The sequence below is a fragment of the Colletotrichum graminicola genome (assembly GCF_000149035.1).
Source record: "Colletotrichum graminicola M1.001 genomic scaffold supercont1.68, whole genome shotgun sequence".
In the NCBI taxonomy this organism is placed as follows: Eukaryota; Fungi; Ascomycota; class Sordariomycetes; order Glomerellales; family Glomerellaceae; genus Colletotrichum; species Colletotrichum graminicola.
Genome location: NW_007361072.1, coordinates 18379 through 42404, shown reverse-complemented (window position 1 = coordinate 42404; position 24026 = coordinate 18379). Strand labels below are relative to the sequence as shown.

The 24026-nt window shown below is 50.2% G+C and overlaps 6 protein-coding genes across 6 annotated transcripts; 1 reads left to right on the top strand and 5 right to left on the bottom strand.

The window, feature by feature from the left end:
* Window positions 1–592: 592 nt before the first annotated feature.
* Window positions 593–1177, bottom strand: GLRG_10837 (uncharacterized protein; the record flags this gene model as incomplete). Its single annotated transcript, XM_008101511.1, has 3 exons — window positions 593–774; window positions 873–1053; window positions 1145–1177. The coding sequence occupies 3 exons, from the start codon at window positions 1175–1177 to the stop codon at window positions 593–595; spliced, it is 396 nt and encodes a 131-aa protein (XP_008099702.1).
* A 2473-nt stretch (window positions 1178–3650) lies between these two features.
* On the bottom strand, window positions 3651–5885 carry GLRG_10836 (sulfate permease; the record flags this gene model as incomplete). Its single annotated transcript, XM_008101510.1, has 4 exons — window positions 3651–4334; window positions 4386–4526; window positions 4584–5482; window positions 5552–5885. The coding sequence occupies 4 exons, from the start codon at window positions 5883–5885 to the stop codon at window positions 3651–3653; spliced, it is 2058 nt and encodes a 685-aa protein (XP_008099701.1).
* Window positions 5886–9506: 3621 nt separating this feature from the next.
* GLRG_10835 (oxalate decarboxylase family bicupin) lies at window positions 9507–11082 on the bottom strand (the record flags this gene model as incomplete). The annotated part of the gene is made up of 4 exons (XM_008101509.1): window positions 9507–10192; window positions 10251–10375; window positions 10443–10657; window positions 10717–11082. The coding sequence occupies 4 exons, from the start codon at window positions 11080–11082 to the stop codon at window positions 9507–9509; spliced, it is 1392 nt and encodes a 463-aa protein (XP_008099700.1).
* Window positions 11083–12084: 1002 nt separating this feature from the next.
* On the bottom strand, window positions 12085–12760 carry GLRG_10834 (CFEM domain-containing protein; the record flags this gene model as incomplete). Its single annotated transcript, XM_008101508.1, has 2 exons — window positions 12085–12461; window positions 12535–12760. The coding sequence occupies 2 exons, from the start codon at window positions 12758–12760 to the stop codon at window positions 12085–12087; spliced, it is 603 nt and encodes a 200-aa protein (XP_008099699.1).
* Window positions 12761–14336: 1576 nt separating this feature from the next.
* GLRG_10833 (uncharacterized protein) lies at window positions 14337–17153 on the bottom strand (the record flags this gene model as incomplete). Its single annotated transcript, XM_008101507.1, has 1 exon — window positions 14337–17153. One exon carries the CDS (start codon window positions 17151–17153, stop codon window positions 14337–14339), a length of 2817 nt encoding a protein of 938 aa, XP_008099698.1.
* Window positions 17154–22369: 5216 nt separating this feature from the next.
* GLRG_10832 (uncharacterized protein) lies at window positions 22370–23849 on the top strand (the record flags this gene model as incomplete). Its single annotated transcript, XM_008101506.1, has 3 exons — window positions 22370–22512; window positions 22948–23391; window positions 23444–23849. The coding sequence occupies 3 exons, from the start codon at window positions 22370–22372 to the stop codon at window positions 23847–23849; spliced, it is 993 nt and encodes a 330-aa protein (XP_008099697.1).
* Between the last annotated feature and the right edge of the window lie 177 nt (window positions 23850–24026).

The window sequence follows — 24026 nt, the reverse complement described above, 5'->3', positions numbered from 1 at the left end:
CTGATAGGGTGCTGGACCTGGGTTGGCTGACTTAACCTTACCAAGCCAGGCTACCAATATGTTGTCTACCTAGATTATGGGCTTTTGTTGGCTGTTGCGGGTCAAACGTGGTTTTCTTTTTCTATGATATCGGAGAGGAAGGCTACATTCAGGCGAACATCATCATTGCCTTCAAATGAAAATACAGGAGTTTCTACTCTGAACTTGTCCAATACACCTGACGCCACCCATCAACATCGTCACATCATGGGTTTCGAGCACTAGAAGAGCCGTAAGGCTTGGTACCAGACCTCCAGCTCCAGGTCTCTGGTCTATTGTAATGGTTCATCTCAACAATTGATTAGTTTCTAGGGTCTAGATGATCTCTGTTTTCCCCTTCGGCCACCCCAATGCCGATGTCTTTACCCATAGACCTCGTTGCTGAAAACCCAAACGCCAACTATAGGAGACACATGAAGAAACCAATGAAGAAAAAAAGGTTTCCTAGACGCGTTCGTTAAGAACATAAGCTGCGCTGGCATTCATCTGGACCTCCTTAACCATCTTAGGCTTGTGGATGGTACGATTGAAACGGGAAATACTGCGACTATCGTTATTGTTGTTCTTGGACTGCTTGTCTGAATTCTCGGTTCTTGGCAAGCTTCTTGTTAGCCTCATGCTCAGTCCCTGTGAGCTGATCCTCACGCGTAGCGATGGTGTCATTGAGACTGCAAACTTCGTCAACATGGTAGCTCTCGTTCTTATCAAGCTCATTGATGGCCTTGCGCTTGGTCTCTACGCGCTGCTTCTCAAGCATAGTGATGGTGTTCATGAGACGGTAAACCTCGTTAAGATGGCTGCTCTTGCTCTTGCAAGCTCGTTCTTAGCCTCACGCCCAGTCTTTGTGAGCTGCTTCTCAAGCATAGTGATGGTGTCGTTGAGACGGGAAACCTCGTCAAGATGGTTGCTCTCATACTTGGCAAGATCGTTCTTGGCCTCTACAACGGCTGCTGCGAGAGCCTTCTCCATGTCCTCGATGGAGAAGACAAACTCAAAGTCCGCAAAGTCATCAGCCTTTCTCAGTTAGTCCACAGTCTTAAGTATGAGTACGTCAAGGGGAGTAGAGAGTAAGGAAAGCCTCATGTGGTATAAGAAATCAACTCACCATCTCTAGCTTATCAATGCTGTTACTGGCCATCTTGTGTGTTGAAGTTGGGGGTATTTTGTGTGAAAGGATTGAAGTTCTCCCTGCAGAAAGAGTCAGGAAGATGCTTCATCAGATATGAAGTATCACAGAGAAAGAAGTTGTTGTTATGAAGGCACAGCCCAGTGACTGCAACTCAGTGCGCTCATGCGTATTGATTTGTAGCTGAATCCGGTGCTGATAATCAGAAACTCAGCATGCAATGGGAAAATCTTACCGATCAGAAAAGAAGCAAAGCAAAGGATGTTGAGTAGGTATCGATGGAGGATTTGAGAACAGTGAGAGTCCGAGGATGGACTTGTTGATCTTTGACTCCCCGTCGTTTCTGTTGTTGTTTGGTGCAAGTGGTGGCGAACGATTCGGAGAAGAGTCTTGTCCAAGGTGAAGTGAGATTTTGAGAGCCGAGGCTGAGATCTTATAGCCCGGGCAGGTGAAGCCGCGTATCCCCCTCTCCTTCCTTATTTGGGCTTCAGCACGGCTCTCAAGCCAGCCTCTTACCCTCACCTTCACTTCCACCCGTGTTTCTTACCCTCACTTCGACCTGCAAGCCCACGTTTTACAGGGTTTTCACCCTTCTACTCATCTGCCCAGTTTTATTTCTGCATGATTATCTTTCTATTCTTCGCCCGTCTTCACAAACTTTTATCAACTTTCAAACTCTTTTCGATTCCACCTCACCACCTCACCACCTCAGCTTCAACCACAACCACCTTTCCATCATCTTTCAATACGTTTTCATCCCCCATTCGAGATTTCTCACCCTCATTCATACTTTACCTTCCAACATATATTCTCAACAAATGCTCAACAACAACAACAACTTCCCACCAGACGTCCCAGCCTTCGGGGCACCCGATTCAAGATAACGCCACCAAGTCACCGCTTCCAAGGTAAGCACCACAATTTTCTCATTTGTGTCCCAGCCTTGTTTTCTTGTGTCTCTCCCACCTGCCTATCTTGCCGTTGCTGGGCCCTAAGAGGTCAAGAATTCTTTCTTGATGAGATGTCGAGAGCTCGGAAGCCGGGGCATGCGTGTATCGCCAGGGCCATTTGGATCGGTCGTTCACCCTACTTTGGGCTGAGGCATCACCCTCCGGATTCCGGTTCTGCCTTTTGGCGGTACGGTCTCAACCACCTCAGACTTCACTTGTGAATGTCTCGGGTCGGTCCAGCTGGGTTCTTGCCGCCGCCGACTCGTCCTGCTGGGCAAGCAGGGTAGCGTGCCTCGAGGTCCCACCCTACACTCTCGTTTCCGGGTATGCCCGTGTCATTGGTGGTGCCCCCTTCGCTGGCAATAGCGGAGCTTCTGCTTCGCGGGTTCATGGAGCCATTCCCAGTCGGATTTCAGGAAAAGTCTGAAGACCTCTGTACCTTCCAGGGCGTCATTGTTCTCGACCTGATATCCATATGGGTACCCACTGGTCCTTCCTAACCGTCGGTCCGCTGGGTAGCCGCAACGTCTTCCCGTCAAAAGGTGGTCGGCGCGGAAGCCTGGCCTAGCCAGCCGGGTGTTCCTCCATGAATATCATGTCTCAAGAAGTACCCCCTTAGCGAGGTCATGTTCGGTGGCTGCAGCAAAGATGCAGGATATGAATGAAGAGGCACAACAAAGAACGACGATTGCGGCTTACCAGTAAGGGTTTCCTTACTGACTGGGTGAAGACAGAGACATTATGTGAGAAACCAACGGGAAAGCTGTAATCACAGGTATTTGGTTAGTCGCAGCCCCCCCTACCATTTGTACAGTATCGCTATTGACATTCTCTTGTGGCAGGCCTATTTTGAGCTGAACGAGTCTCTCTCCTCCGCCGCTGATATTCGAAAGTATTGCACGCACAATTAGGGCCATCCTCTGACATAGGTCGGCTCGCGTGGTCGTGGTATCCGCATTTTGGATACAGCATCAAGGAACCAAGACGCGATAAGGAAATAGAGGTATTCGACTAGAGAGAAAGAAGGGCGTCTCCGACATGGTTCGATGAACCTGAACATCAACCGAGTGCACAATAAGTTCCGGAGACAGCATGAATGAAACACTGGGTCATTCCTGCAGTTAAAATACTTTGAAGTGAAACTGATTCTTGAAACAATTTTGGTGATCTTGTTTTTCATGCGGTGATGCTGGATGAAAGTTGTTTAGTTGCCATCAGCGTAGTCCAGCGCATTCAACTTGCTTCCACCCACCCGAGTTGCGCCAGTGCAATCTGCCACGGCAGACTACATTTATTGGGCTCCTTATATCTACACATAACGAGGTTCAAGGTCTTCTTCAAAGCGGCCGGCAATTCAGATACCTTTCCGGACGACAAAAACGAAGTCAACATGATAGTTACAGAATGCAGAAACAAACATCTGATAGGAGACTGCTGGTATACGCGCAGCTGATATATCTTTCCCTGTAACAAAACCGCCAAACCCGTGTCATTAAGAAGTCAGATGCTAGCCATCAAGTATATATGCCAAGTCCTTAACCCTTCTTTTCAATGGAGGAGTCTGGTCCAGATTCTCCATCGCGATCCCAGATCGCAGTCTCCATTGAGGGGTACACCAAGTCAGCGTCCTCCTCCCTCCACTCTTCCAAGCCGACAAGGACCCATTTCGCCCTTAAGAACCGGCTGCGGACCTTGTCTGACATGCCCACCATCCGGATCTGGACGCTCTTACCAGAATGCGACCGAATCTCAGTTTTGAGCTCCTTCAACGCCGTGAGACCTGTCGTATCGATGAATGGTACCATGGTAAAGTCCCAGACGACAACTGCAAGGGGCGTTTCCTTGAGCCGGATCTGCCTCTGTGCTCTTATCCTCTCCAGTCTTTTCTCTCCCGCAACGCTCCAGTGCCGCTCGCGGTCGTCTTGGCTCATGCTGGTCTCGACGCGAGGGTACACCAGCTTGATTGCTGTGAGAGTCGAATTCTTTGCTCGCTCAGCATTAGGGAAGAAGATGGCGTCGTTGAAGTCGACGACGATAGTGTCACTAGGGATGGCGATGCCGGAGTTCTCGGTGCGGTTCTCGGTACCCCGCCTACCGTCGTCGCTGACGATGCGGGTAATCGGCTGGGGGATAGTGTGAGTAGTTTCATTGTTGCTGGAGTGAATAACGGGCTTGACAAAGGTTGATCGCAACATGGTCCAGACGATGCTCCATCCCACCTAGGGACGAGATCAGCGTAAGCCAATGTAAGCTTGAGAGGGGTGACATACTGCAGCGCCGATGCCGATTTCGGCAGAAACGAAAATGGTGACCCAGAAAGAGACCATTGAGGCAGCGAAGTCAGGGAATGAGATGCGCCAGAAACGGTAAAAGAGCGACAATGGACCAACGAGATGTACAACGGCCATGATCTACAATACGAAACTGCGTCAGCGAGTCTTTGTCAACTGATTTTCAATGCGTCTTACAATAATTGCAGATAAAGTGGCGGAAGGAAGCCAATAAAGAGCAGGAGACAAGACATAAAGGGTCAACAGGATGAAGGCAGCAGTGAACAGGCCCGTCAAAGGACTCTTGACGCCGCACTCCGAGGCGACGGCTGTACGAGACATGGCACCACCGACGGGCATGGTACTGAAGAAGCTATTGACAATGTTGACAACACCAAGGTAATTGAACTCTTGATTCTTGTCGATTTGGTAGTTGTTCTTCGTTCCAAATGCCTTGCCGACAGCCAAGTGTTCCAGGGTACTGGCAACTAAGGGCGCAACAGCTCTTGTTGCAACCTTCTGGATTAGGTTGGAAGCTGGCACAATAGGATGAGTAATGCCATGAGTGCTCACTTGGCTTACTTTCCAGGAGTAATCGGATTTGGCACGGCTGTGGTTCACCAGATAACTGATCAGAGTGAAAACTATCAGCACGATAACTGCCCTCGAGTTGGCGAGGAATTTGATGGCGAAGTGTCGCTTGCCCCATTTCTTGCCAACCTTCTCAAGAGCGATGAGAATGAGGAGTGTCCCGAAGCCGATACCACAGGTCGGGCCATCCCACTTTGGAAGACGGCGAAGGACGTCACCGATAACGTTGAAAACGCCGGAGGGAACGTTTGTGAGGCCGACGAGGGACCCGACTTGGCCGAATGCGATGACAAGAGCGGCGGCCGAGATGAAGCCCGTCAACACCGGAAAGGATACGTAGTCTAGGATGAACCCTAGACCGAAAAGACCGATGACCAGGGAGTAGACCCCGACCATGAGGGCAATAGAGGAGGCTATCGCTGAGGCGTCAAAGCCTTCTGCAGTCAGATCGTGTACGATTTCGGCAGTGAGGAGACCCAGGATAGAGGTTGGGCCGGTTGAGAGGTCTAATATACGATAGATGCCAAGTCAGAACAGTGTCGTCACCAATTACACATTCTGGGGCCATGACTCACCCTTTGATGTTGCCATGAAAACTGCAAACGCGGCTGGAAGCCAGCTCGAATAGAGACCGTTGGCTATGGGAATGGTTGCAATCTTTGCGTAAGCTAGGGACTGAGGAATGAGCATGACGCCTACAGTCAGCCCGGCGATGAAGTCGGTGATAAGCCATTTAGGAGAGTATCGAGGCAGCCACTGGACTATGGGGATCTTCTCGAGGAGATAAACCCCGGCGGCGGATGGCAATTTTGGAGCCCCTGAGACGACAAAATCGTGAACACGAGCGAGGGTGGTGTCTGTCGTGATTTCGTCTCTCAATCGTTCAACATGCCGGTTGATATTGTCCATTTCGGCGACGCAGATTGAAATGTCGCTGTTCAGGAGGAAGACGGACAACAGAAGAGGTAGACTTCTCCGGGCCACAAGGTGGCTATTGATATAGGAACAGACGAATTTGGTTTCAGTGGTTGGGATGGTTCAAGTCTCGTTAGAAATAGTGTAGATCAATAATTGAGTCAGCACTTCATCCGACCTCGTAATGGTCTTGTTTGATTTTCTAGAGATAATACCAAGCTCCTCGGCTGACAGTGCCGTTTCTTTATGGCTGCTGCAGTTCCATCTGATCAGCGCACTGCAGCAGCCTCTTGCGCAAATCTCCTCTTACCCGTACAACACAGACCATACTGGAAAGGCTATCTAAACTTTGGACGGACGGCGAGCCGTCCAGCATACAGTCTTGGCCGTTCAAAGTGACGGGGATGTCCAGGCCAAGCAACATTGCTGTAGCATCACTGCCATTGTACCAACTTTGTCCAACCTAGGCACGGAACTGCAGTACACCCCCTTCGGACTACACTCGGTATCCCTTCGCGCCCGGAAGACAGCGAGACTAATGCAGTTAATCACCTTTCACTTTCGTGAAATGCCATCGCCTCGCATCGGTGGATGGTTGGAGCATATTGGGGTCGCGTCGAGAAAGCAAGCACCCTTCAGATGACGTGGGGTCGCACCGTCAGAAAGCTAGCCTGCAAGTACTGCGACTCACACTACCCCAAGAAGAGAACATGAGTCAAAGTTCTTACCCTGCCTGCTAGTGCAGGCTTTCATCAAACTTGGATTGAATTCGCGCGATCCGATGGCAGAGAGGGAGCGAGAACAACAGACGGCGAAGCACATATTACACGGCATCACGATGGAGAGTATGAGATGAATGGCTATTGGGTGCGCAATAAATGGACGCTATAGACGTATGGAGCATCCCTAATCCCAGTGCACGAGAAATAAGCATGGAGAAGTTGCGCAGACACAGAGGTATCGGATTAACAAGTCACGTCAGCTGAGGTGATGCCCACATACTTCATCCGACATCGCCAAAGGCCCAAGACACCTTGGATTCCGCATCTATTTTTACTGCCACTTAGATTCACCATGAACTTGTTCTTTGTAACTTGAATCCCGGGAGCCGCAATGCTAAGCTGGTCTGCCAAAATCCAATCTCTTGGCTCGTAGCCCGCAAAGATCTATTGGGATACCAAGACAATCTTGGAATGTACGCTTGAATTAGCGAGATCGCAGCAAAGGCTACCCAAGACTGTTCGGCCGCGTTCCTGAGATGTAATAGCCGTAAACACCGGCTTGGGAAGAACCCAGGACGTAAGCCTATGGCTAGGCATGCAGGAGGTCAAGTAAAGGCCATGTGAGCGAAGCTTGCCAAGTCACAAAGGCAACAGCGTTAGCAACGGGAGGTAAGGAATGACAACATCCCTTGGCAGACCCCCGCGCCCTCCAGGTTGCATACATGGGCTTCAAGCATGGCGGTCTTGAGGACAGCATAATCACTTTCCTGATTCAGGTTGGCGAGAAAAGATAGCAGGCTAACGATATCAAGATCTGGACACTTGGTCTTCTCTAGACCTTTCTTCTGCCCACGCACCCATGTGTTCGTCTGACCGGTTTGTATGATCTACAACCAATATGTTCGAGCAATCCAGAGTGACAGAGGCCCATCCCGGTCTGCATGGTCATATCATTTATCACGAACCGAAGAGGAAGCGTAATCGCGGCGCTATCCGTCTGCTTGCCGACCTGCCTACATTAGCGCTAGCTCAACGCAAGCCCAGTCCATCCCACTTCTTTACCTCCCTCCCGCAGCGTTGACTACGAGACTAGAAGGCCAAGATGCGGGGTACATACATACCCGTCCAATAGCGCTCCCGCCGCTCCCCATTGTCTCCAAACAGGGCTCATCTGGGTGGGAGAACGCAATATCGTGGGCCGGCGGGTGGGCACGACGGCGGAAACCCTTATCCTTGTATGTAGGCCTCGGTAGCGACGGACAAGCTTTGATTTTCCTGGTACACTAGATGTGGACATGCCAAGCCCGCGAATCAGGAGTCGTGTTCTCGGGGATACAGACCGGGGCAAAACCCGGCGTTGACCGGGGTTAAGCTAATGCAAAGCTAGAACGAGCCGGGGGGAGGCTGTCACCCAGTTTTTGAGTGGGAGGGAAGGGATTCGGCGGGCTCCAAGCGGGTTGTGGGCCAACGGGTAACAAGGGCTATGAAGGCTGTCGATGATCCTCCATATAATACTTCTTCCAAAGTCATATCACCGCCATCTACCCCGAGTGATAAGGCCGTCCTCCCAGCCGGTGTAACTCTGCCATATGTGCAACAAACCGGTTCATGATGCTGTTTGGATGAGATGAGCAGTCGACTTGCCCACGGGCCTATTGCCCACCTCGCTGAAATTCATCCCGGTCTCATCTCACCCCCCTTAACATGCTAGGTATGCTGCTTGCAATTACCCCTCTTCAACCCTCAATTTCCAGAAATAGGATTGGGTATTATTAACCACGCGTTTTCCCGCCGGATGTCACTGGCAGATATGACACAATCCCAGTGTTCCTACTTGTCCGAGAAGCCCGGCGCCATAACCGTTGCGGAACACTGGCCGCAAGAGATTGGACGATACTGAGCCAGCATGGTCAGCGCTACATCACTGCTGTGACTGCTGAAACGGAGCTATTGGAACGATATGATGGTGTCGTCGTTTCGTGCGGGGTTCAACCTGCGCCCTTCTTGTACTCGACACAAAACACCTCACTTACCACCTTCTTGATACATCAAGAATGCCCGCTTTATTTCATGGCCATGACTTCTGTCACTGGTCATACCCTGTCGTAAGCCCAGTCTAGACAAGGGGAGGCAAAAAAAAAAAAGATGAGGCCTGTGGTCTGGATGCACGTCAAGGCGCGACATCTTAGCTGTCACAACTCGGGGATGGTGTGAACAAGGGGCCACTGACAGCCTATTGCAATCATGTGCAACCAAGCCGAAAGAGTGATCACGTACATAAACCCCCTACTTGGGAAATGTATTCGAGGCACGGCATCTGCTTACGCTGCGTTTGCCACGGACTTCCCTCGGAGACCTGCCGGTAAGAGAATTTGCGAGGAAGAAGTGAATAGTGTCAAAAATTAAAGGTCGTCTGCGCGTAATGATTCTAGTTTGAGAAGCAAGAATGGCGATCTGTGCAGTGGGCTGACTAAAGGATCATGCAAAACCTTGGTACCGGAAACTCAGCAACCCGTGGGGCTTGGGACAAAGACTGAGAAAGGCCGCATGGACACCAATTTGAGCTCAGCTTGTCGGAAACCTGGCCAAAGGGTTCATTGCTTTCAGCAGACTAATGTCTGTGTGCTCGCCAATGGCGGTGAACTTGGATTCTGGTTCACTAGTCGATAATTATGAGAGCACGGAAGAGTCGAGAAAATTATCATGCATGTCAACCATTTTCATTGGCGTGGTCGAAAATACGATCATTGACTAAGACATTGACAATATCTATAAACATCTAATATAATGGCATTGCTGTAGGCGTTTCATCCGTTAAGAAACAAACATCGCAAGCATAGACTGCCAAGGCTGGATCTGCCAAGCCGTTGTTGCTAACCTTCAGGATTCCCCACTAGAGCTCGTCAGACTTAGTTTGGACTTCCTCGGCGTTCGGTTTGGTAATCTCGTCCTTCTCGGCGCTGCGGACCTTGTCCCAGAACTTCTCGCCAGCTTCGGGGTCGTTGGCAAAAAGGTGGTCAACCACCAGCTTCTTGGGGGTTTCTCCCATCCATTGGAATAGTGAAAAGTCTCTGAATTCGTCGGCTCGGAAGATCTCGAGCATTTCAACAGGTTCGTCGCCAATGTTCTCAACAAAGTGGCCCATATTCTTCGGAACAATACCAACATCACCCGGAACGTAGTCAAAGGTTCGGGCATTTCCTTCCGAGGCGAATATTGTAATTCTGGCGCGCCCCTTGATAAAAAAAGACCATTCGTCAGCGTTCGGGTGCCAGTGCATCTCTCGGAGGGCACCGGGCTCGATAACCGCATGGGCTGCCGCAATGGTTTTTGAGATTGGGAAATTCTTGGAGTCGGTGATTCTGACTTCGCCGCCAGAGGTCTTTTTCGGTTCTTGGTCCAGCATTTTGTGTGTAAACTGATACTTGGATTTCTTCACTCCTTTTCCGGTAGGCGCCTCGTGTCCGATTGAGCCTGGCGTGGTCCCCTGAAATATGTATTTCTCCCCTTCTGGAATGTGGGCGAAGACCTCGGGGGCCAGGTGGAAGTTCTTTGAAATCACAGACTTTGGCGTGTGTGCTAGAATGGTGTTAGGAACCATAGCCCCGTATGATATCACGCAATTCATGGACCATACCAAGCCAATCAGTCAGAATGAACGTGGATTCTTCAGAAAAATGTCCGTCATCGAAAATCAAGAGAAACTCTGTTCCGTTCTCGCCGAGACCTTGCAAAGAATGAGGCACGCCTGATGGGAAATACCTATGTAAACTTCTTTAGCATTTGCATAGGCATAAGAGGACAAGACCAACTTTGGTCTTAAACATACCATAAGTCTCCCTTGTTCAGGTCATCGAAGAAATTCCCTCCCTCATAGTCGATGGCTGTGACACGTACACTGCCATCGAGGACATAGGCCCACTCGGCTTCCTTGTGCCAGTGCAGTTCGCGGATGACCCCTTCGTCCAGGCGCATGTTGACTCCGGCAAGTTCGATGCTCGTGGGCAACTCCCGGATCGTGGTCTGTCGAGTCCATCCGCCCTCCTGTGTAACGCCAGTAAGCCACACTTTGTCGCTTCCAAACTTCGGAACGGCAGACGTACCTCAATGCGAATGTGGGAATCCGCAAAGCTCCATCGCATATTGGCGAGGTTTCCGTGATCTGTACTGGGGGGGCGCACGAGATCTGGGTTTTGTCTGGAACGAGCATCGTTCCATGGCCCTAAGACGGAGGCTCCTAGACCATTACGCCACGGCAATGGATCAAGGTTGTCGCCGACAGAGTCAACGGGGGTGTCGTATTTATCTTTGTGACCGGGCGTGTAAGGCGACGATGCAGTCCGGTACTTTATGGGTAAACCCTTTCCGTCAAGAAGACGCTGGCGCGGACTATCCTGCACAGGGACGGCGGCTATGGGGGAGAGGAAGCTCAAAACGACCCCAGAAAGAATCAGCTTAAGGAAATACATAATGCGTAAGACTTGATAAGATGGAGAAGTCTGGCGAATAAGGGTTGGTTTGCTTGTTCCTCGTTCTTAGGAATCAGACAGGGTCCGCAGGCCTTTATACACTTTTTTGACCAGACGCGAACATAGCAATGTTTAAGATGAGGGAAAGATCTTAGGAGTTCAGACCCTGGGCGGCTTTTTGATTGACCAATTGCCAGACGTTTGGCTCCCCGACGAACCAAGTCGACCATCCATAAGGCTACTTTGCTTGCCGTATAATCATCGACACCGAGTGAAAGCCGACGCATCTCCGTAATGGCAGACGAGCTGTTGCATGGGTTGCGCTCAACGGAGCTATTGATGCTGCGGGGCCCGTTGCATTAAGCACAGCTCGAGCCCTTCCCAAGCTACAATCCCTGTGCTCCGTAATAAGCAGGTAATGACTAAGGAGCATGAGAGCGCCATGGCTTTTGAGAGCCACTGGATAAGATATGCAACCTCGGAAATGCGTAAGGATAGCAGCCGATGACGCGTCGCACAACAGACAGGTATTTGCTTATGATTATGAGCTTCGTGCATATTTTGGTTACTTGAGACTATTATCCAAAGCTCAACTAAACACCACAGTCACTTTGACGACAATCAAAAGCGTCCCTAGAATCTGCCGGGCGAACAGGAAATGTAACAACATATCCATGACTAGAGCTATGAATTGGAGGCTCTGGAAGCAGAATTGCTGCCTATCATTGATATTGGAGTACACTCAGCCATTCAAGAGAGTGATGGTGTCAGTTTGCAATATTTAGTCATAAAACCACGATGTGGAAACTTCAACAGACGTTTGCTTGTTTCAATTATTATATTAAGTAGTCTATTAAGGGGCATCCACCTATGTTGCCATCTAAATGTCCATCCTTCGATTCAGAACTCAAAGTCTGTCTAACGAAGTGAAGTTTCGGTCGAAAGCTTTACCATTCACGTAGACGATATGTTGACTGACTGATACATAGTCGACCGGAACGCTTACAGGTAAGCAAGGGCTCCAAGAGCAATGGCAGCTGCGATACCTATAGGACCCTGTACGGCAGCACCGTTGACGGTGACGGGAACTTGCGTGGTGGGAAGTTGCGTAGTCGTTCTAGTGAGATTGCCGTTATAGATGGTAGTAACGGTGCTGGTGACGATAGAGGTTCGGGTGATTCCAGGGCGTGGTGCAGATGTAATAGGACTAGGGATGGTTCCAATCGCAGACGACACAGCCGAAGATGCGGCAGCTGAGATCCTGGTGGAGGTAGCAACCACGGCGGAGGAGGCAGCGGCGGAGACAGCAGATGAAGCGGAGAGAACGGCCGAAGATGCAGCGGCCTCACAGATACGCGTAGCGGCGGGGATGACCTGGTCTAAGGGTTCAAGGTCAATATCCGACTACCAAAACCTATCGGGCAGCGATCTCGTAATCCATATTCCACTTACTGACGGCGGTATCAGGGCCACAACTCTGCAGCACGCAAACAGTGCCGGCGGAGAAAATGTTCCGAAAGTTGTCGGGGTTGCAGAGACAGGCCGTGTTACCGATTTGACACTTGCCGTCGTCCGTGATGGCCTTAGCCAAGCACTGAAGAGAGCATGGCGGCAGTTCGTTGAAAGTCTGAGCGGCGGCAAAGCCGGCGAAGGCAATAATGGCAGCAGAGTACTTCATTTTGATGTTAAACGGGTGATGGATATCGGAGGACTTGTGTGAAGAGATGAAGTGTTCTGGTAGCTGTATGATAGCGATTGTCTTTGAGTTGTATGGAGCGAGAGTCGAATGAGCTGATGAGGGAAGTTGGGGCAAACTTGGAGGGGAAACTTGGCTTCTCATATACTTCTGAGCTTGCAGGTTTGCAACACCAGGACAACACCTGCGGGGCTGTGCTCTGCTCTGCGAGTTCAGCTTAACTAGACAGCTTTGCTAGGTCCAACTGAGCTCAAGCTGATCCCGTATCCAAGCCCTCGTTTGGAATGTGGTTGTCATCGCTTGCGGCCTGGCCACATATGCTCCCATATCCGTTCCTGAGACATCTCCGGCCAATTAGTGGCTTCATTCGGTCTTGTTCAGCATCAAACCCTCATGGCACCCAGACTAGAAAGGCGCTTGTTGGGATTGTGCCTGAACCTCCCAGGCCGGATTCGGAAGCTTTCTGGAGCGCCGAGTGCGTCCGCGTAGCTATGCTGGACGGATCCATGTTGATTCAGAATCGTCTTTCCTCATGCGGCTAAGTCGATGCCGTTATGATCAGGCTAGTAATGGTTTCCAAGCGAGAATACCATACATAGTACTGCGTCATCGATCTGAATTGGAAGGCCTACAACAGAGGAATGGACGACGACCTCGGAGTCTTTGAGCTAGTAGTGCAACTAGCTTGGAGTCCCTGTGATAAGACCCAAAGTGTTGCTTCCCGGTACTCAGAAACATTTTGATGGTTGAGAGAGGTGAGACAGAAAAGCTTAATATTTTAGGTCCCAGGGAGGCTAGAAACAGAGCTGGGGCAAGCCTTGCCTGCTCAAGCTGATATATTTCGGCGGCATAGGCATATTATCTACTGCAGCAAGTTGGCTGAGACAATAAACGAGACAGGGTCCGATCTGTAACCTCCCGCAACTGAGTAATGGCGTCTTTGAGGGGGTTGGGCCGCGGTGAAGGTTCGACGGGCCAAAAGTAAGATTAGCAGAGGAATGTAGCGGCAGAAGATGAAGTCGATGTTAATAGCATAAGCAGACGCAAGACCTGACACTGTCTAATCCAAAAACTTGAGTACTAACTACATGATACGAAGTCTACATGATGTATGCTTTACGCGCCCTTGAGGGCACCCATCTTCCAGAATCCGCCCATGCAATCCGTTACATGTTTTTAACCCTATCCGACCCGTTCTTATCCCACATTCCGACCTTACAAAGGAGATCCAAGGCCACTGAAAGACCCAACGCTGACCGAGCTCGTGCATGCTGTGTGCCCCGATAATATAATATGAAAACACAAAGGAAATGTTAACAAGGTAATCCAATCCATCGCCGCTAAATGTCCAGATATACCCTTTTACTACTCGAGTCCTTCCCTAAACCGTACCCGTAAACCCAAATTACTGGCGATAGTTACTCGCTCTTATCACCCTCCGAGTGCGAGTGCTGAGATGAGGATCTCTTCGCGCGCAGGTCGCATCGTCGCATTATTTGACTAGATATATAATCAGCATCCTGCTGAGGTGAATCGTTGGAAAGGGGGGGGGTTCAACTTACATTCCGCCCCGCTCATTAGGGTTTCGCACAACCACTAACTGCTCCTTCTTCTTCTCGTTGTCCTTCTTGGTCTTCGTCGGCTGTCTCGCGCGGGACGACTCCCTGGAGCGCGCCTGCAGCGATGGCGTAGACAAGCGTCCGCGCAGTTGTCCGATCTGGTCCTTTAGACTGTTGACCTCGGCGACAGACGCATCGTAAGAGGCACGAAGGCCGTCGAGTTGTGTGTTGACGAGGGCCAGCTGCGAAGTCAGGGCCGCGTTCTCCTCACGTAGATGTGGCGCCTGGCCGGCCTCCGGCTCCAACGTGGCGACGCGAGTGGCCAAATCATCTCTCTCTGCCATCAGAGAGCCAAGCTTGACAGTCTCAGATTGCAGCTGGTCGTTGCGATCCTGTAGCTCAGCGATACGCTGGCGGAGCTCCTCCATGACGGCCGACTCGGAGGGAGTAGTTGATTTAGCAGACACGGACTCGGCCTTCTCGGTAGCAGTACCATCCTCGACGGGTGTCACATCTGGCTCTGCCACTTCGGGCTCGCGAACCGCTTCGGAAGGTGCTGCGGATTTGATACTGGCAGCGTCATCCTTGACTTCCTCGACAACGGGAGCCGCAACAGTCTCCTCTACTGGAGGTGCAGGTAGCTCCTCTGCTGGAGCTACAACAGTATCCTCTGCTGGAGGTGCAGATGCCTCCTCTTCGGTCGCAGGCTGTGCTTCATCTTCGCCCTTGACTGTGTCCGCGTCACTGTCGTCGATGGACCCCACAACAGATGGGGCCGCCGAGCCATTAACGGAGGGTGCAGCTGAGCCGGCAACGGAGCCCACGAGCGACTCTGCGCGCCTAAGCTCGCTCGTCACCGACTCATTTTCATCCTTGAGCGATGCGTTCTCAGAACGAAGGCTGTTACGTTCCTCCGCGAGGCTGAGGATCTGGGAACTCTTGTCATCCTGGTCCTTGAGAAGTGAGCCGATTTGCGTCTTGAGGGTTGTATTCTCGCCCTTGAGAGCCTCAAGGCGGGCCTTGAGGATATCGTACTCGACCTTGATACCCTCAAGGTCCTTGACATGGGTCTCAAGCTCTCCCTTGCTGACTTCAAGCTCGCCCTTGGTAGCTTCGAGGCTCTCAAACCGACTTTGAATGTCGGTATTGGTGGTCTCGAGTTGTGTGAGGCGTACCTCGACTTCTTGCTTCTCAACTTCGAGAGCACTAAATTGGTCTTGGATATCTTTCTTTTCGGTGTTGAGATTTTCGATGTCAGCCTCGAGGCCCTTCTTCTCGGTTTCGAGAGCATCGTAGCTTTCCAGAGCGCTCTTCTTCTCGGTCTCTAGTTTCTCGATGTTGGCTTCTAGACCCTTCTTCTGTTGGTCGAGATCGTCGATGCGGGCTTGCAAGCCCTTGTTGGCTTCGGCCAAGGCACCGTTTTCTTTGTTGAGTTGATCAACCTGGGGTTTGTACTTGTCGACATCCATACGCAAGAGGTTGCGCTCAGCAGTGATGTCTCCGATCTCGGTTCCCTTAAGGATGAGCTCCTTCTCGAGTCCCGTAACGCGCATCTGAAGGCTCTCCTTCGTCAACTCCAGCGCAGCGATCCTCTCGATGAGGGCGCGCTCAGTCTCCTTGGTTACATAGTGAGCATCGCCGACACTCCTCTCTAGGTCGCGACACCTAGTCTCAAAGTGCTTCTTGATCTTTTCTTGTTCGGCAATGTCCATCTGCAGGATGGCGTTCTTGTTGGCGGCCTCCTCCTTTGCATCCCTTTCAAGAGCAATTTCCTTCTCAAGGTCGTTGGACTTGGCCTCCAGCTGTTGTTTGATGCCCTTGAGCTGGTCCCGCTCACGTGCAACATCTTCAAGCTTCTTCTCATGTTCGCTGAGACAGCTCTTGACTTCATTCAGGAGACGGCTCTGTTCCTCGAAATCGCGGGCGATCTTGTCTTTGAGACTCTTTTCCTCGCGGCGCTTTTTCTCGACCTTGTCCTTGTCTGCAGAGAGGGAAGAAAGTCTCTCCAGGGCGTCCTCAAGCCTTTTGTCGGTATCAGACTGCTTGCCGAGGAGGCTCTTGGTCTCCTCTTTCATACGGGAGATCTCTTTGAGGAGCCCATCTTCGACCTTCACACGTTCGCGAAAGATCTCTTTGAGAAGCCCATCTTCGACCTTCTCACGTTCGCGAAGGTCCTGGGAAGTTATGTGCTGTACCACGGGAGGGGCCGGGGCTGCGGGCGCCACCTCGATATGTACGGTCTGTCTGCTGGGAGCGACAATATCGACACGGGTGCCTTTGAGGTTGGCGGGCTTGGCTGGTGGAGGTGGAACGGTATTTGTCTTTACGACTTGTTTCTCAACAGTCAACGGCCGAGTCCGGACTGCTGAGGTGTGAGCGTCAGACTTGCTGGGGTATGTATCAAAATCCTCGACGCTGGTAGCGGTCGTGATGGTGGAGTGAGAGTCAAAACTGTACTTCGACTCCACGTCCGAGTCATTTGTTTCGTCGGCAGAAGGGTAAACATTCTCAGTAGAACGTCTCCATGGCCGGTTGAGTTCTGGACGAGACTGGCGGTAGCGGAGGGCAGGGGGCTTGAACATGAGAGGAGGCTTTGCGCTGCCGTCCTTGCGTCTCCAGGCCTCAGATGAGCTGGTACTCAAGTCGGATCTGTTGTCTGCCGAACGATCCATGGGAGCGAGTGACATGTCGGAAACGTTGGCGTTTGAGAAGTCGAGTGTCTCTAGAGGAGTGCTGTCTGGGATGGAGACTGAGGGCCGCCTCAGTCTGAAGCGATTGCGGCCCTTCGCGGGCGCAAGGTCACGAGTGGGAGCCATGGGGTCGTTGATAAGTTGACGATATGAATGGGGTTTGTTCAAGCTCAAAGCTCTGATAAGTAATGATGCTATTTTTTTTTCTGAGTTTTCTCAAGCTATGTGCCAAGCTGGACGTCTGATCTGGGACTGATGAATCTTGCGAGTGGCATTGAAAGTGTATTGGTAATTCGATGAGGGGTAATATTGCATAGCGGGTCTGTTCGGATCTACTATCAAATAATGATGAGATCGGAAAGAGAAATCTGGGTGTAGGCGGCGAGATGGTTTTGTTCAAAATATCCAGAGTACGTTGTTGTGGGAGGGAAGAAAAGGAGAAAGGGAGGCGGAGTGATCATCGTACAACAACAGCCCAACCGGCAGAAAATGATATTACACACTGCCCGCCTTCGTCCCGTGGCCGCCCCAGCGCGCTTACCCCCGTCCAATAGGGCACACACGTTGATCAACCTCAAGCAGTCCTCGAGCGTCGAGACTGTTAACCCGGTCCCTCTGAGCGAGTGGCAGGGATGGGGTGTGGCACTATGGGCGGGCCCGAAAGACCTCTCCGAACCCGTTTGGCGGAAATCCCAGAATGCAGCCGGGACAGAGAGTAGCGTTGAATGTTGCAATCGCAACGTCGTCACTTGACGGCTCCTCGGGTTGGGGTGATCGGGCTGATTGGTCCATTTTGTTGTGAAGAGACACAAGCCCAGCTTTCCATGGCCACATCACCCCTGTCAACGGCAGCCCCGTGGTTTCTTTGGACCCCCGTCCAGAATCCATTCTCGCATCCCGCCTGCTGGGGGCCTAAAATGCGGGAGACCAGGGGCTCCCCGTGGCCTTGGGCAAACGGGCATTAGCTGTGACGACAACTGAACGTAAGATTAGGTACCTCTGTACAATAACCCCGGGTGGCAGAAGAGAATATGTGTAAGTCTCCTGTTGCTGGACGGTATCCAATATCTGGCGTTGTATTTTGCAGTTTGACGCATACGTGTTTTGCTTCGTATCTGCGCCAGAAGAGTCTCGCCAACACCATCGTCGGCGCTTGTCCATCCTCTTGCTTTAGCTTGCTTCGTCGAGGGGCCAAACATGCTCGAAGCCCTACTTTGCAGGGGTCGAACAGGGCACCATGGGAATAAGAAAACGAATCAGACAGGCTGCTGTGAGGTGAGATGAGTCAGGAATGCCGGAGACATGGGCATTCCAACCAGTCGTTTCGGCAGGGCAAACAGGCGGAACTGAATATGACTGGCCTCATTTTCTTTTTCTATTTTTTCCCTTTTGTGCGCATGTTGTGGTGGGTTGGGCATCACTGTGCTTTACTTGGGCTAGCTCGAGGCAATTGGGACGCAACTGACATGGAATCGCACTGACCCGGCTGCACGTTCCCGGAGAATGACCAGGGGTCATGACTTGGACGTGGTGTTGTTTGATTCGCCCGCTCACTCTCGTCGAGTCCGGACCCAGGCAGGCCTCATAATGACCAACCTCCTGCCTTGAGTTTCCATTGCAATTCTATTCTTGTGTTGAGACCTTGGGGCTTGGAGCAAAGGAGAAGTTGCTTTCGTTGCCTATCGGCGACATTTTCTCCTCCAGAAATGGCCCGTGAGATTGGGCTGCGTTGAAGCTGACGTCTCAAGTTGCCTGGCCGTATCCTGATGGCCGGATCATCACGCCGAGGGAGCTCATTTGGAGTTCGGGGGCCGGGACCCGCAACCACCACTTTATTGGCCTCATGTTGCTTTAGATTCGACACTTGTCCATTTCTTGTCCAACAGATAGATATTAGGCGGACAAGTGACTGTTCACTGGGATGTTGGTACCCTGGCCTGGGGAACCACCCCCAGATTTCTAGTGGAGTCCACGCTGTTTGTGCATCATCATCTACCCTGGGTTAAGCCACGGTAGTATCTGGGGTTAACAATGAAGCCTTCTGTGAACAACAACTGAGGCTTAATCAAAATGAAACTTGAAAGCTTCTCATCGCCCCGGGTCAACATTACGGTGGGCCCAGATTTGGTAGGTTAACCCAAGAGGCATTAAGCAGAGACCGCCAATAAAAGTGAAAAACGAAAAAGAAAAAGGGATAGGCTTAGACAATATATTATATTGAGCCTCGCTTAAGCCACATTACCCGCAACAGCTGCACTGCAAGCCGTAGCTGCATGCTTCGCCTCATCCATCACTGCCGGAGACGGAAGATTCATGTTGCCACAGCTACGGTGGCAGGGCTGTTGGAAGGAAGCGCAAGTTTGCGGCATACCTTTGGTGCCCATGAGATGAGGCCGTTAAATGGTGGGCGCTGTGTGACAAGTCACAGGCTGCATGCATATGCTTGGTGACGTACCCTCTGGAATTCACCCCTTTCAGTCTCCCAAGATTCCTTGATGGATTCCTTGACGGTCGCCTATTGACCACGCCCCTTGCGTCGAGTACCTATACTCGTGTTCTGTGATACAGATTTGTACAACTTCGACAACCTGGCCTTCCCTTCGTGCGCCAGTCTTTTGAACGACAGCCGATCACAAGGAAAATGGAAAGCAATAGATTCCACTGATTTGACTGGTACTCATCGTGAACTAGCTAAATTTTAGGATTCAAGCCTGTCTTCTTCCACTATTCTCGTGCTAGCACCCAAAGACGACTCTCAAACGATGGTTGGGAGATATGACGGCGTCATTCAGTCAACTAGTCAGCAGAGCCTGCAAGCCCTCATATTATTCACTCAGCGTCTAGACACACAAATGATAATAGTTAATAAAGGTTTGTACTGTGGAGGAGCAGCGATATCGCCATGAATATGGTGGTATTGGTGATGTGTAACTAGGAGGAAAAGACTGCTGGCTGGCAAGGTGAAGAAGCTGGTGAAGGCAGTCAGAGATCACGTGGTGGACCTCAGACCTCACCAACATGTACTCTGTAACTTCAATGTCACCATCAGGATAACTTACTCCGGCTAAACTGCTCCATAGTCATTCACAACCACGCCCCCCCTTGGCGCCTACTGGGGTTATTGCTGTCTATGTAGCTCAATATGGAGACGTGGCCAACCCCCACTACTTGCGGGTCGTTTACAAGATAGCATTTCTAGGCTCTATTTTCCTGTCGAAAGCGAAGCAAAATGGGTTATATGTATGGGGTCACTAAAGTCATTATAGCAGTGAGCCATCAGTCAGAGCCGTCCTTTAGATAGTTCTATGTATAACAATTCTATACCTGCATAAATTTCCCAGATATTACTGTGAGATACGAGTCCTTAGCCAGCATGGATTCTCGATGCAAGAGAATACACGGCGTACCCTTATGTCAGCCGACTGTGAGATAGGGTAATTGGAAATGTCTACAGTGTAATTGAACGAAGTCCTCTGAATGGAACAGTCCCAGCGCTGAATCAAACATAGATTGATCAATATGTCTATCTCCATAGTTTACCAGCACCTCAACTGCAGTACCACAAAACTAATAAATATGAAGCACAAATGTTTTGACCGAGGCGAAACTACATCTATCACCGTACCATATTTCCAATACCATCTGTAAGTCACCACTATACTATCATCAAATGTATATATTTGTGTAAGTTCTCTTTGACTGATATCATCGAAGATATTCATCCAGTTCATGTTTGACTATACGTGGTAAATGTGCGAGGGTTCAAATGGCAGAGAAGGGCCTGTAGTCGCACTATACGAAGCGCCTGAAGCAAAATTCTTGACTCAAGCATTCGGAAGTTCCAGCCAAATTTGATGCAATAAATATGTCGAAAAAAGCGACACCGTTGATTGCAGGCAGAAATTAGTGCCTAATACACCCTGCGACAAATACTACTGTAGGTACATTACATAGTAATATAGATGACACCGAACAGCGGGAAGGGGCCAAAGTAAGCAGAGTAAACGAAGAGATATTATAGGGGTATTCAATGCCGAAACTGCAGCAAGTTGTCACGAATATATCATTATGTATTTCATCCATGCATCCCAGAATGGATATTGGCCAGTAAGATAGATTTCAGTTGCTGTCAATTCCCTCAAGACTATCGTGAGTCTCGAGTTGTTCCGCTATATCTAGCAGAGAACTAATATTACATCCGATAGAACCGAAACCTTCTTTTGTAAGAATATTGAGATGCAGAACGATTTATACAGTCGATCATTGTTCCCGTACAAGTTTCATCACGTCGTATCCAGCTCAGGTCGTCGAGGGCACAAAATCCAAAGTACGACCCGCCTTGCTTGGCATGATGTGGTTGTGAGCCATCATGCCACAACTGTCTCGTTCGCAACAGTTGGGTGCTCTTATGTACTCAATCGCATCACTAGCTCTTGAAAGCCTACTCAAGTAGGAAAGTTGGACACACCTTACATAGTAAGCTCTTAGTTATATGGCTTTATGTGCCCGAAAAAAATAAAGTATTCATCACTGTACATCAGTTTCCGTCGTGCGGAAGGCTGATGAGTTCGACACGCAAGTCATGCATTGGGCTACTGCAAACCCAAAGCTTCTTTGGCTTGCCGCAATCTAAGTTTTGAAATATCATATTGAAATTGTTACCGCAGTCTATCGCTGTTGTTGGCTGAAGGTTGATTACTAGAGTTCAGTATCACACCAAAACCTAATCAGGGACTAGAATCTAGATGGCCGAGTAGACATGATCCTTATCCATGGCCGTCGATGTATCGACTTAGTCTGAAACCATACGATGAGAACGATTGGACGACTCAAAAAACGTATCGGCTTTTTGCCTGCCTCGTAAGAGTCGCGTAGTTAGACTCCAAGGGCCTATTTAACACATTCAAGGAAGGTTTCCGCCACATACCTGACGGGCGCTCTCTGTTGCACGCCTGCAATGCCACGGTGCCCAGTTCCGGCTTCCAGATTCAAGAACTTAGGGGTATGCTTCGAGAGCTAGTTGGCTTCTTTCATTAGCCCTTGTGTGTTCAAAACAGAGTTTCTAGTCCAGGACAGTCCATGTTTTCCACAACCCTAAGACTGGTATTAATGGTGCCTCATCAGCCATTTATTAAATCTACTGTTCTCGTGAAGCCTTCCACAAACTTTCTATTGTTTGTAGGTGCTTCGGGGTTCGGGACGTAACTACCGGTTGCCTCGACTGCTCAGGAACTTCCAAAGAAGCTAAATTTACGGTGGAAAGTGATATATTATGCCGTACTCAAGGCGCTCCGATACAGCTGGCGATCATACATATCGATTAATCTGCACGGCTCGGCAACATGTGCCATCAGGCCGGCGTAGCCCAGTCATCCGACAGTACACTGCCCAGCCCACAGAAGCCTGAAGATGTTTTGCACAGCATCGCCTTCGTAACCCACATTCTGGCAGTGACGCTGGTCAGTACATTCATGGTCTTGCGCTTGTATGTAAAGACTTTCATCGCGCCACCATTCCATACCGACGATTGTGAGTCCAGCCACGTCCCAGAACACCGACGACAAAATTCTAAATTCTTTGGCTAGGGATGTCATTAGTAGCTTGGGTAAGAACATTGCTCATCGGGAGTGAATTCGAGACAGATTCGGGAGGACTGAAGTATAGGCAGATCATTGCCCTAGGGTGGTACTCCTCGGCAATCGTTAGTGAGTAATGGTAGCGAAAGCATCGAAACTGTGAAAGGTGATGATGCTAATTACTCAAATGCAAGTGAGCCAATTCGGTGGCGGTTTTCACATCCATGAAGTCTCGAAGGAAACCCTGATAGGATTCAAAAAGGTAATTGCTGTGTTTTCCACTCGCCAGCGTACAGCAGACTAACGTCCTTTCTGGGGTCGTATATTACAACCCTTTTCTATAGTCCCTCGTCTTATTTCACAAAGCTCAGTCTCCTCTCGACCACGATAAGAGTCTTCAAACTGCACCGTAAAACGGTTATCGGAACATATGTTTTCATCGTCTTCTTGACTCTATATACCATTCCCGTCTTTTTTGTTAAAACGTTGATATGCCAACCGATCGCCGGATACTGGGATCCAGAAATTACGACCACCTGTTTTAATCAGCGCGACATTTATTTAGCGGATACCACTATTAGTGCCGCCACCGATATGGCCGTTCTATGTCTTCCAATACCTGTTGCCCTTACTCTCCGAATGGCATGGCATAAACGACTCAAGGTTATCGTCATGCTGAGCTCCGGAGGTGTTGCGACGGCTGCGAGTCTTGTTAGGCTGGTTGTCGTGATCAAATTGAGGGAATCGAGTGATGTCACAATAACCCTCATGCGCGTGACTCTTCTTGGGTGTGCCCATTCTAGCCCTTGGAATATCTGCAGAAACTAACTACGCAGCCAGGACAGCGGAAGTGAGCATCGGTCTGATTTGCGCATGCCTTCCTGCCATTAATATTCTCTGTCTTCGAGGCTGTAACGCCTCAGGAGACTCGGATCAAAACACTCGCGGAAGCGATAGAATAATCGAGCTCAAATTCCTCAAAGGCAGCAAGCTCAGGACCCAGCACATGGCAACAGAAGTCAGACAGGAGGACGCTAATCACGAGGAGCCTCTATCACCACCTCAAGAAGAAGCCAGAAGAAGTTATATATTTCCCTTCGAACGAGTCCGCCATCCCCCGCCAGCACAAGTGGGAACTGATACGGAAAGGGCAACGATACAAGATGAGTGGTATTCCGGAGTACTCACTTCACCGTTTTCTGAAGCTGGAGCTTCAGACTGGAGTCGAAAAGCGGCTGGACCATGACATCTGATCACACGGTCAAGAGCCAGAGTTTCATTTATTAAATATCCGAATACTATAATTCTCACTCCACACAACCAGTTGAGTACTTTACACCTTGTCAAGTATTCTCAACATGTGTGCGTGCGTCTCGGGCTGGCCTGCGTTGTAACATATGTTCCTGATGACCACAAGCACCCT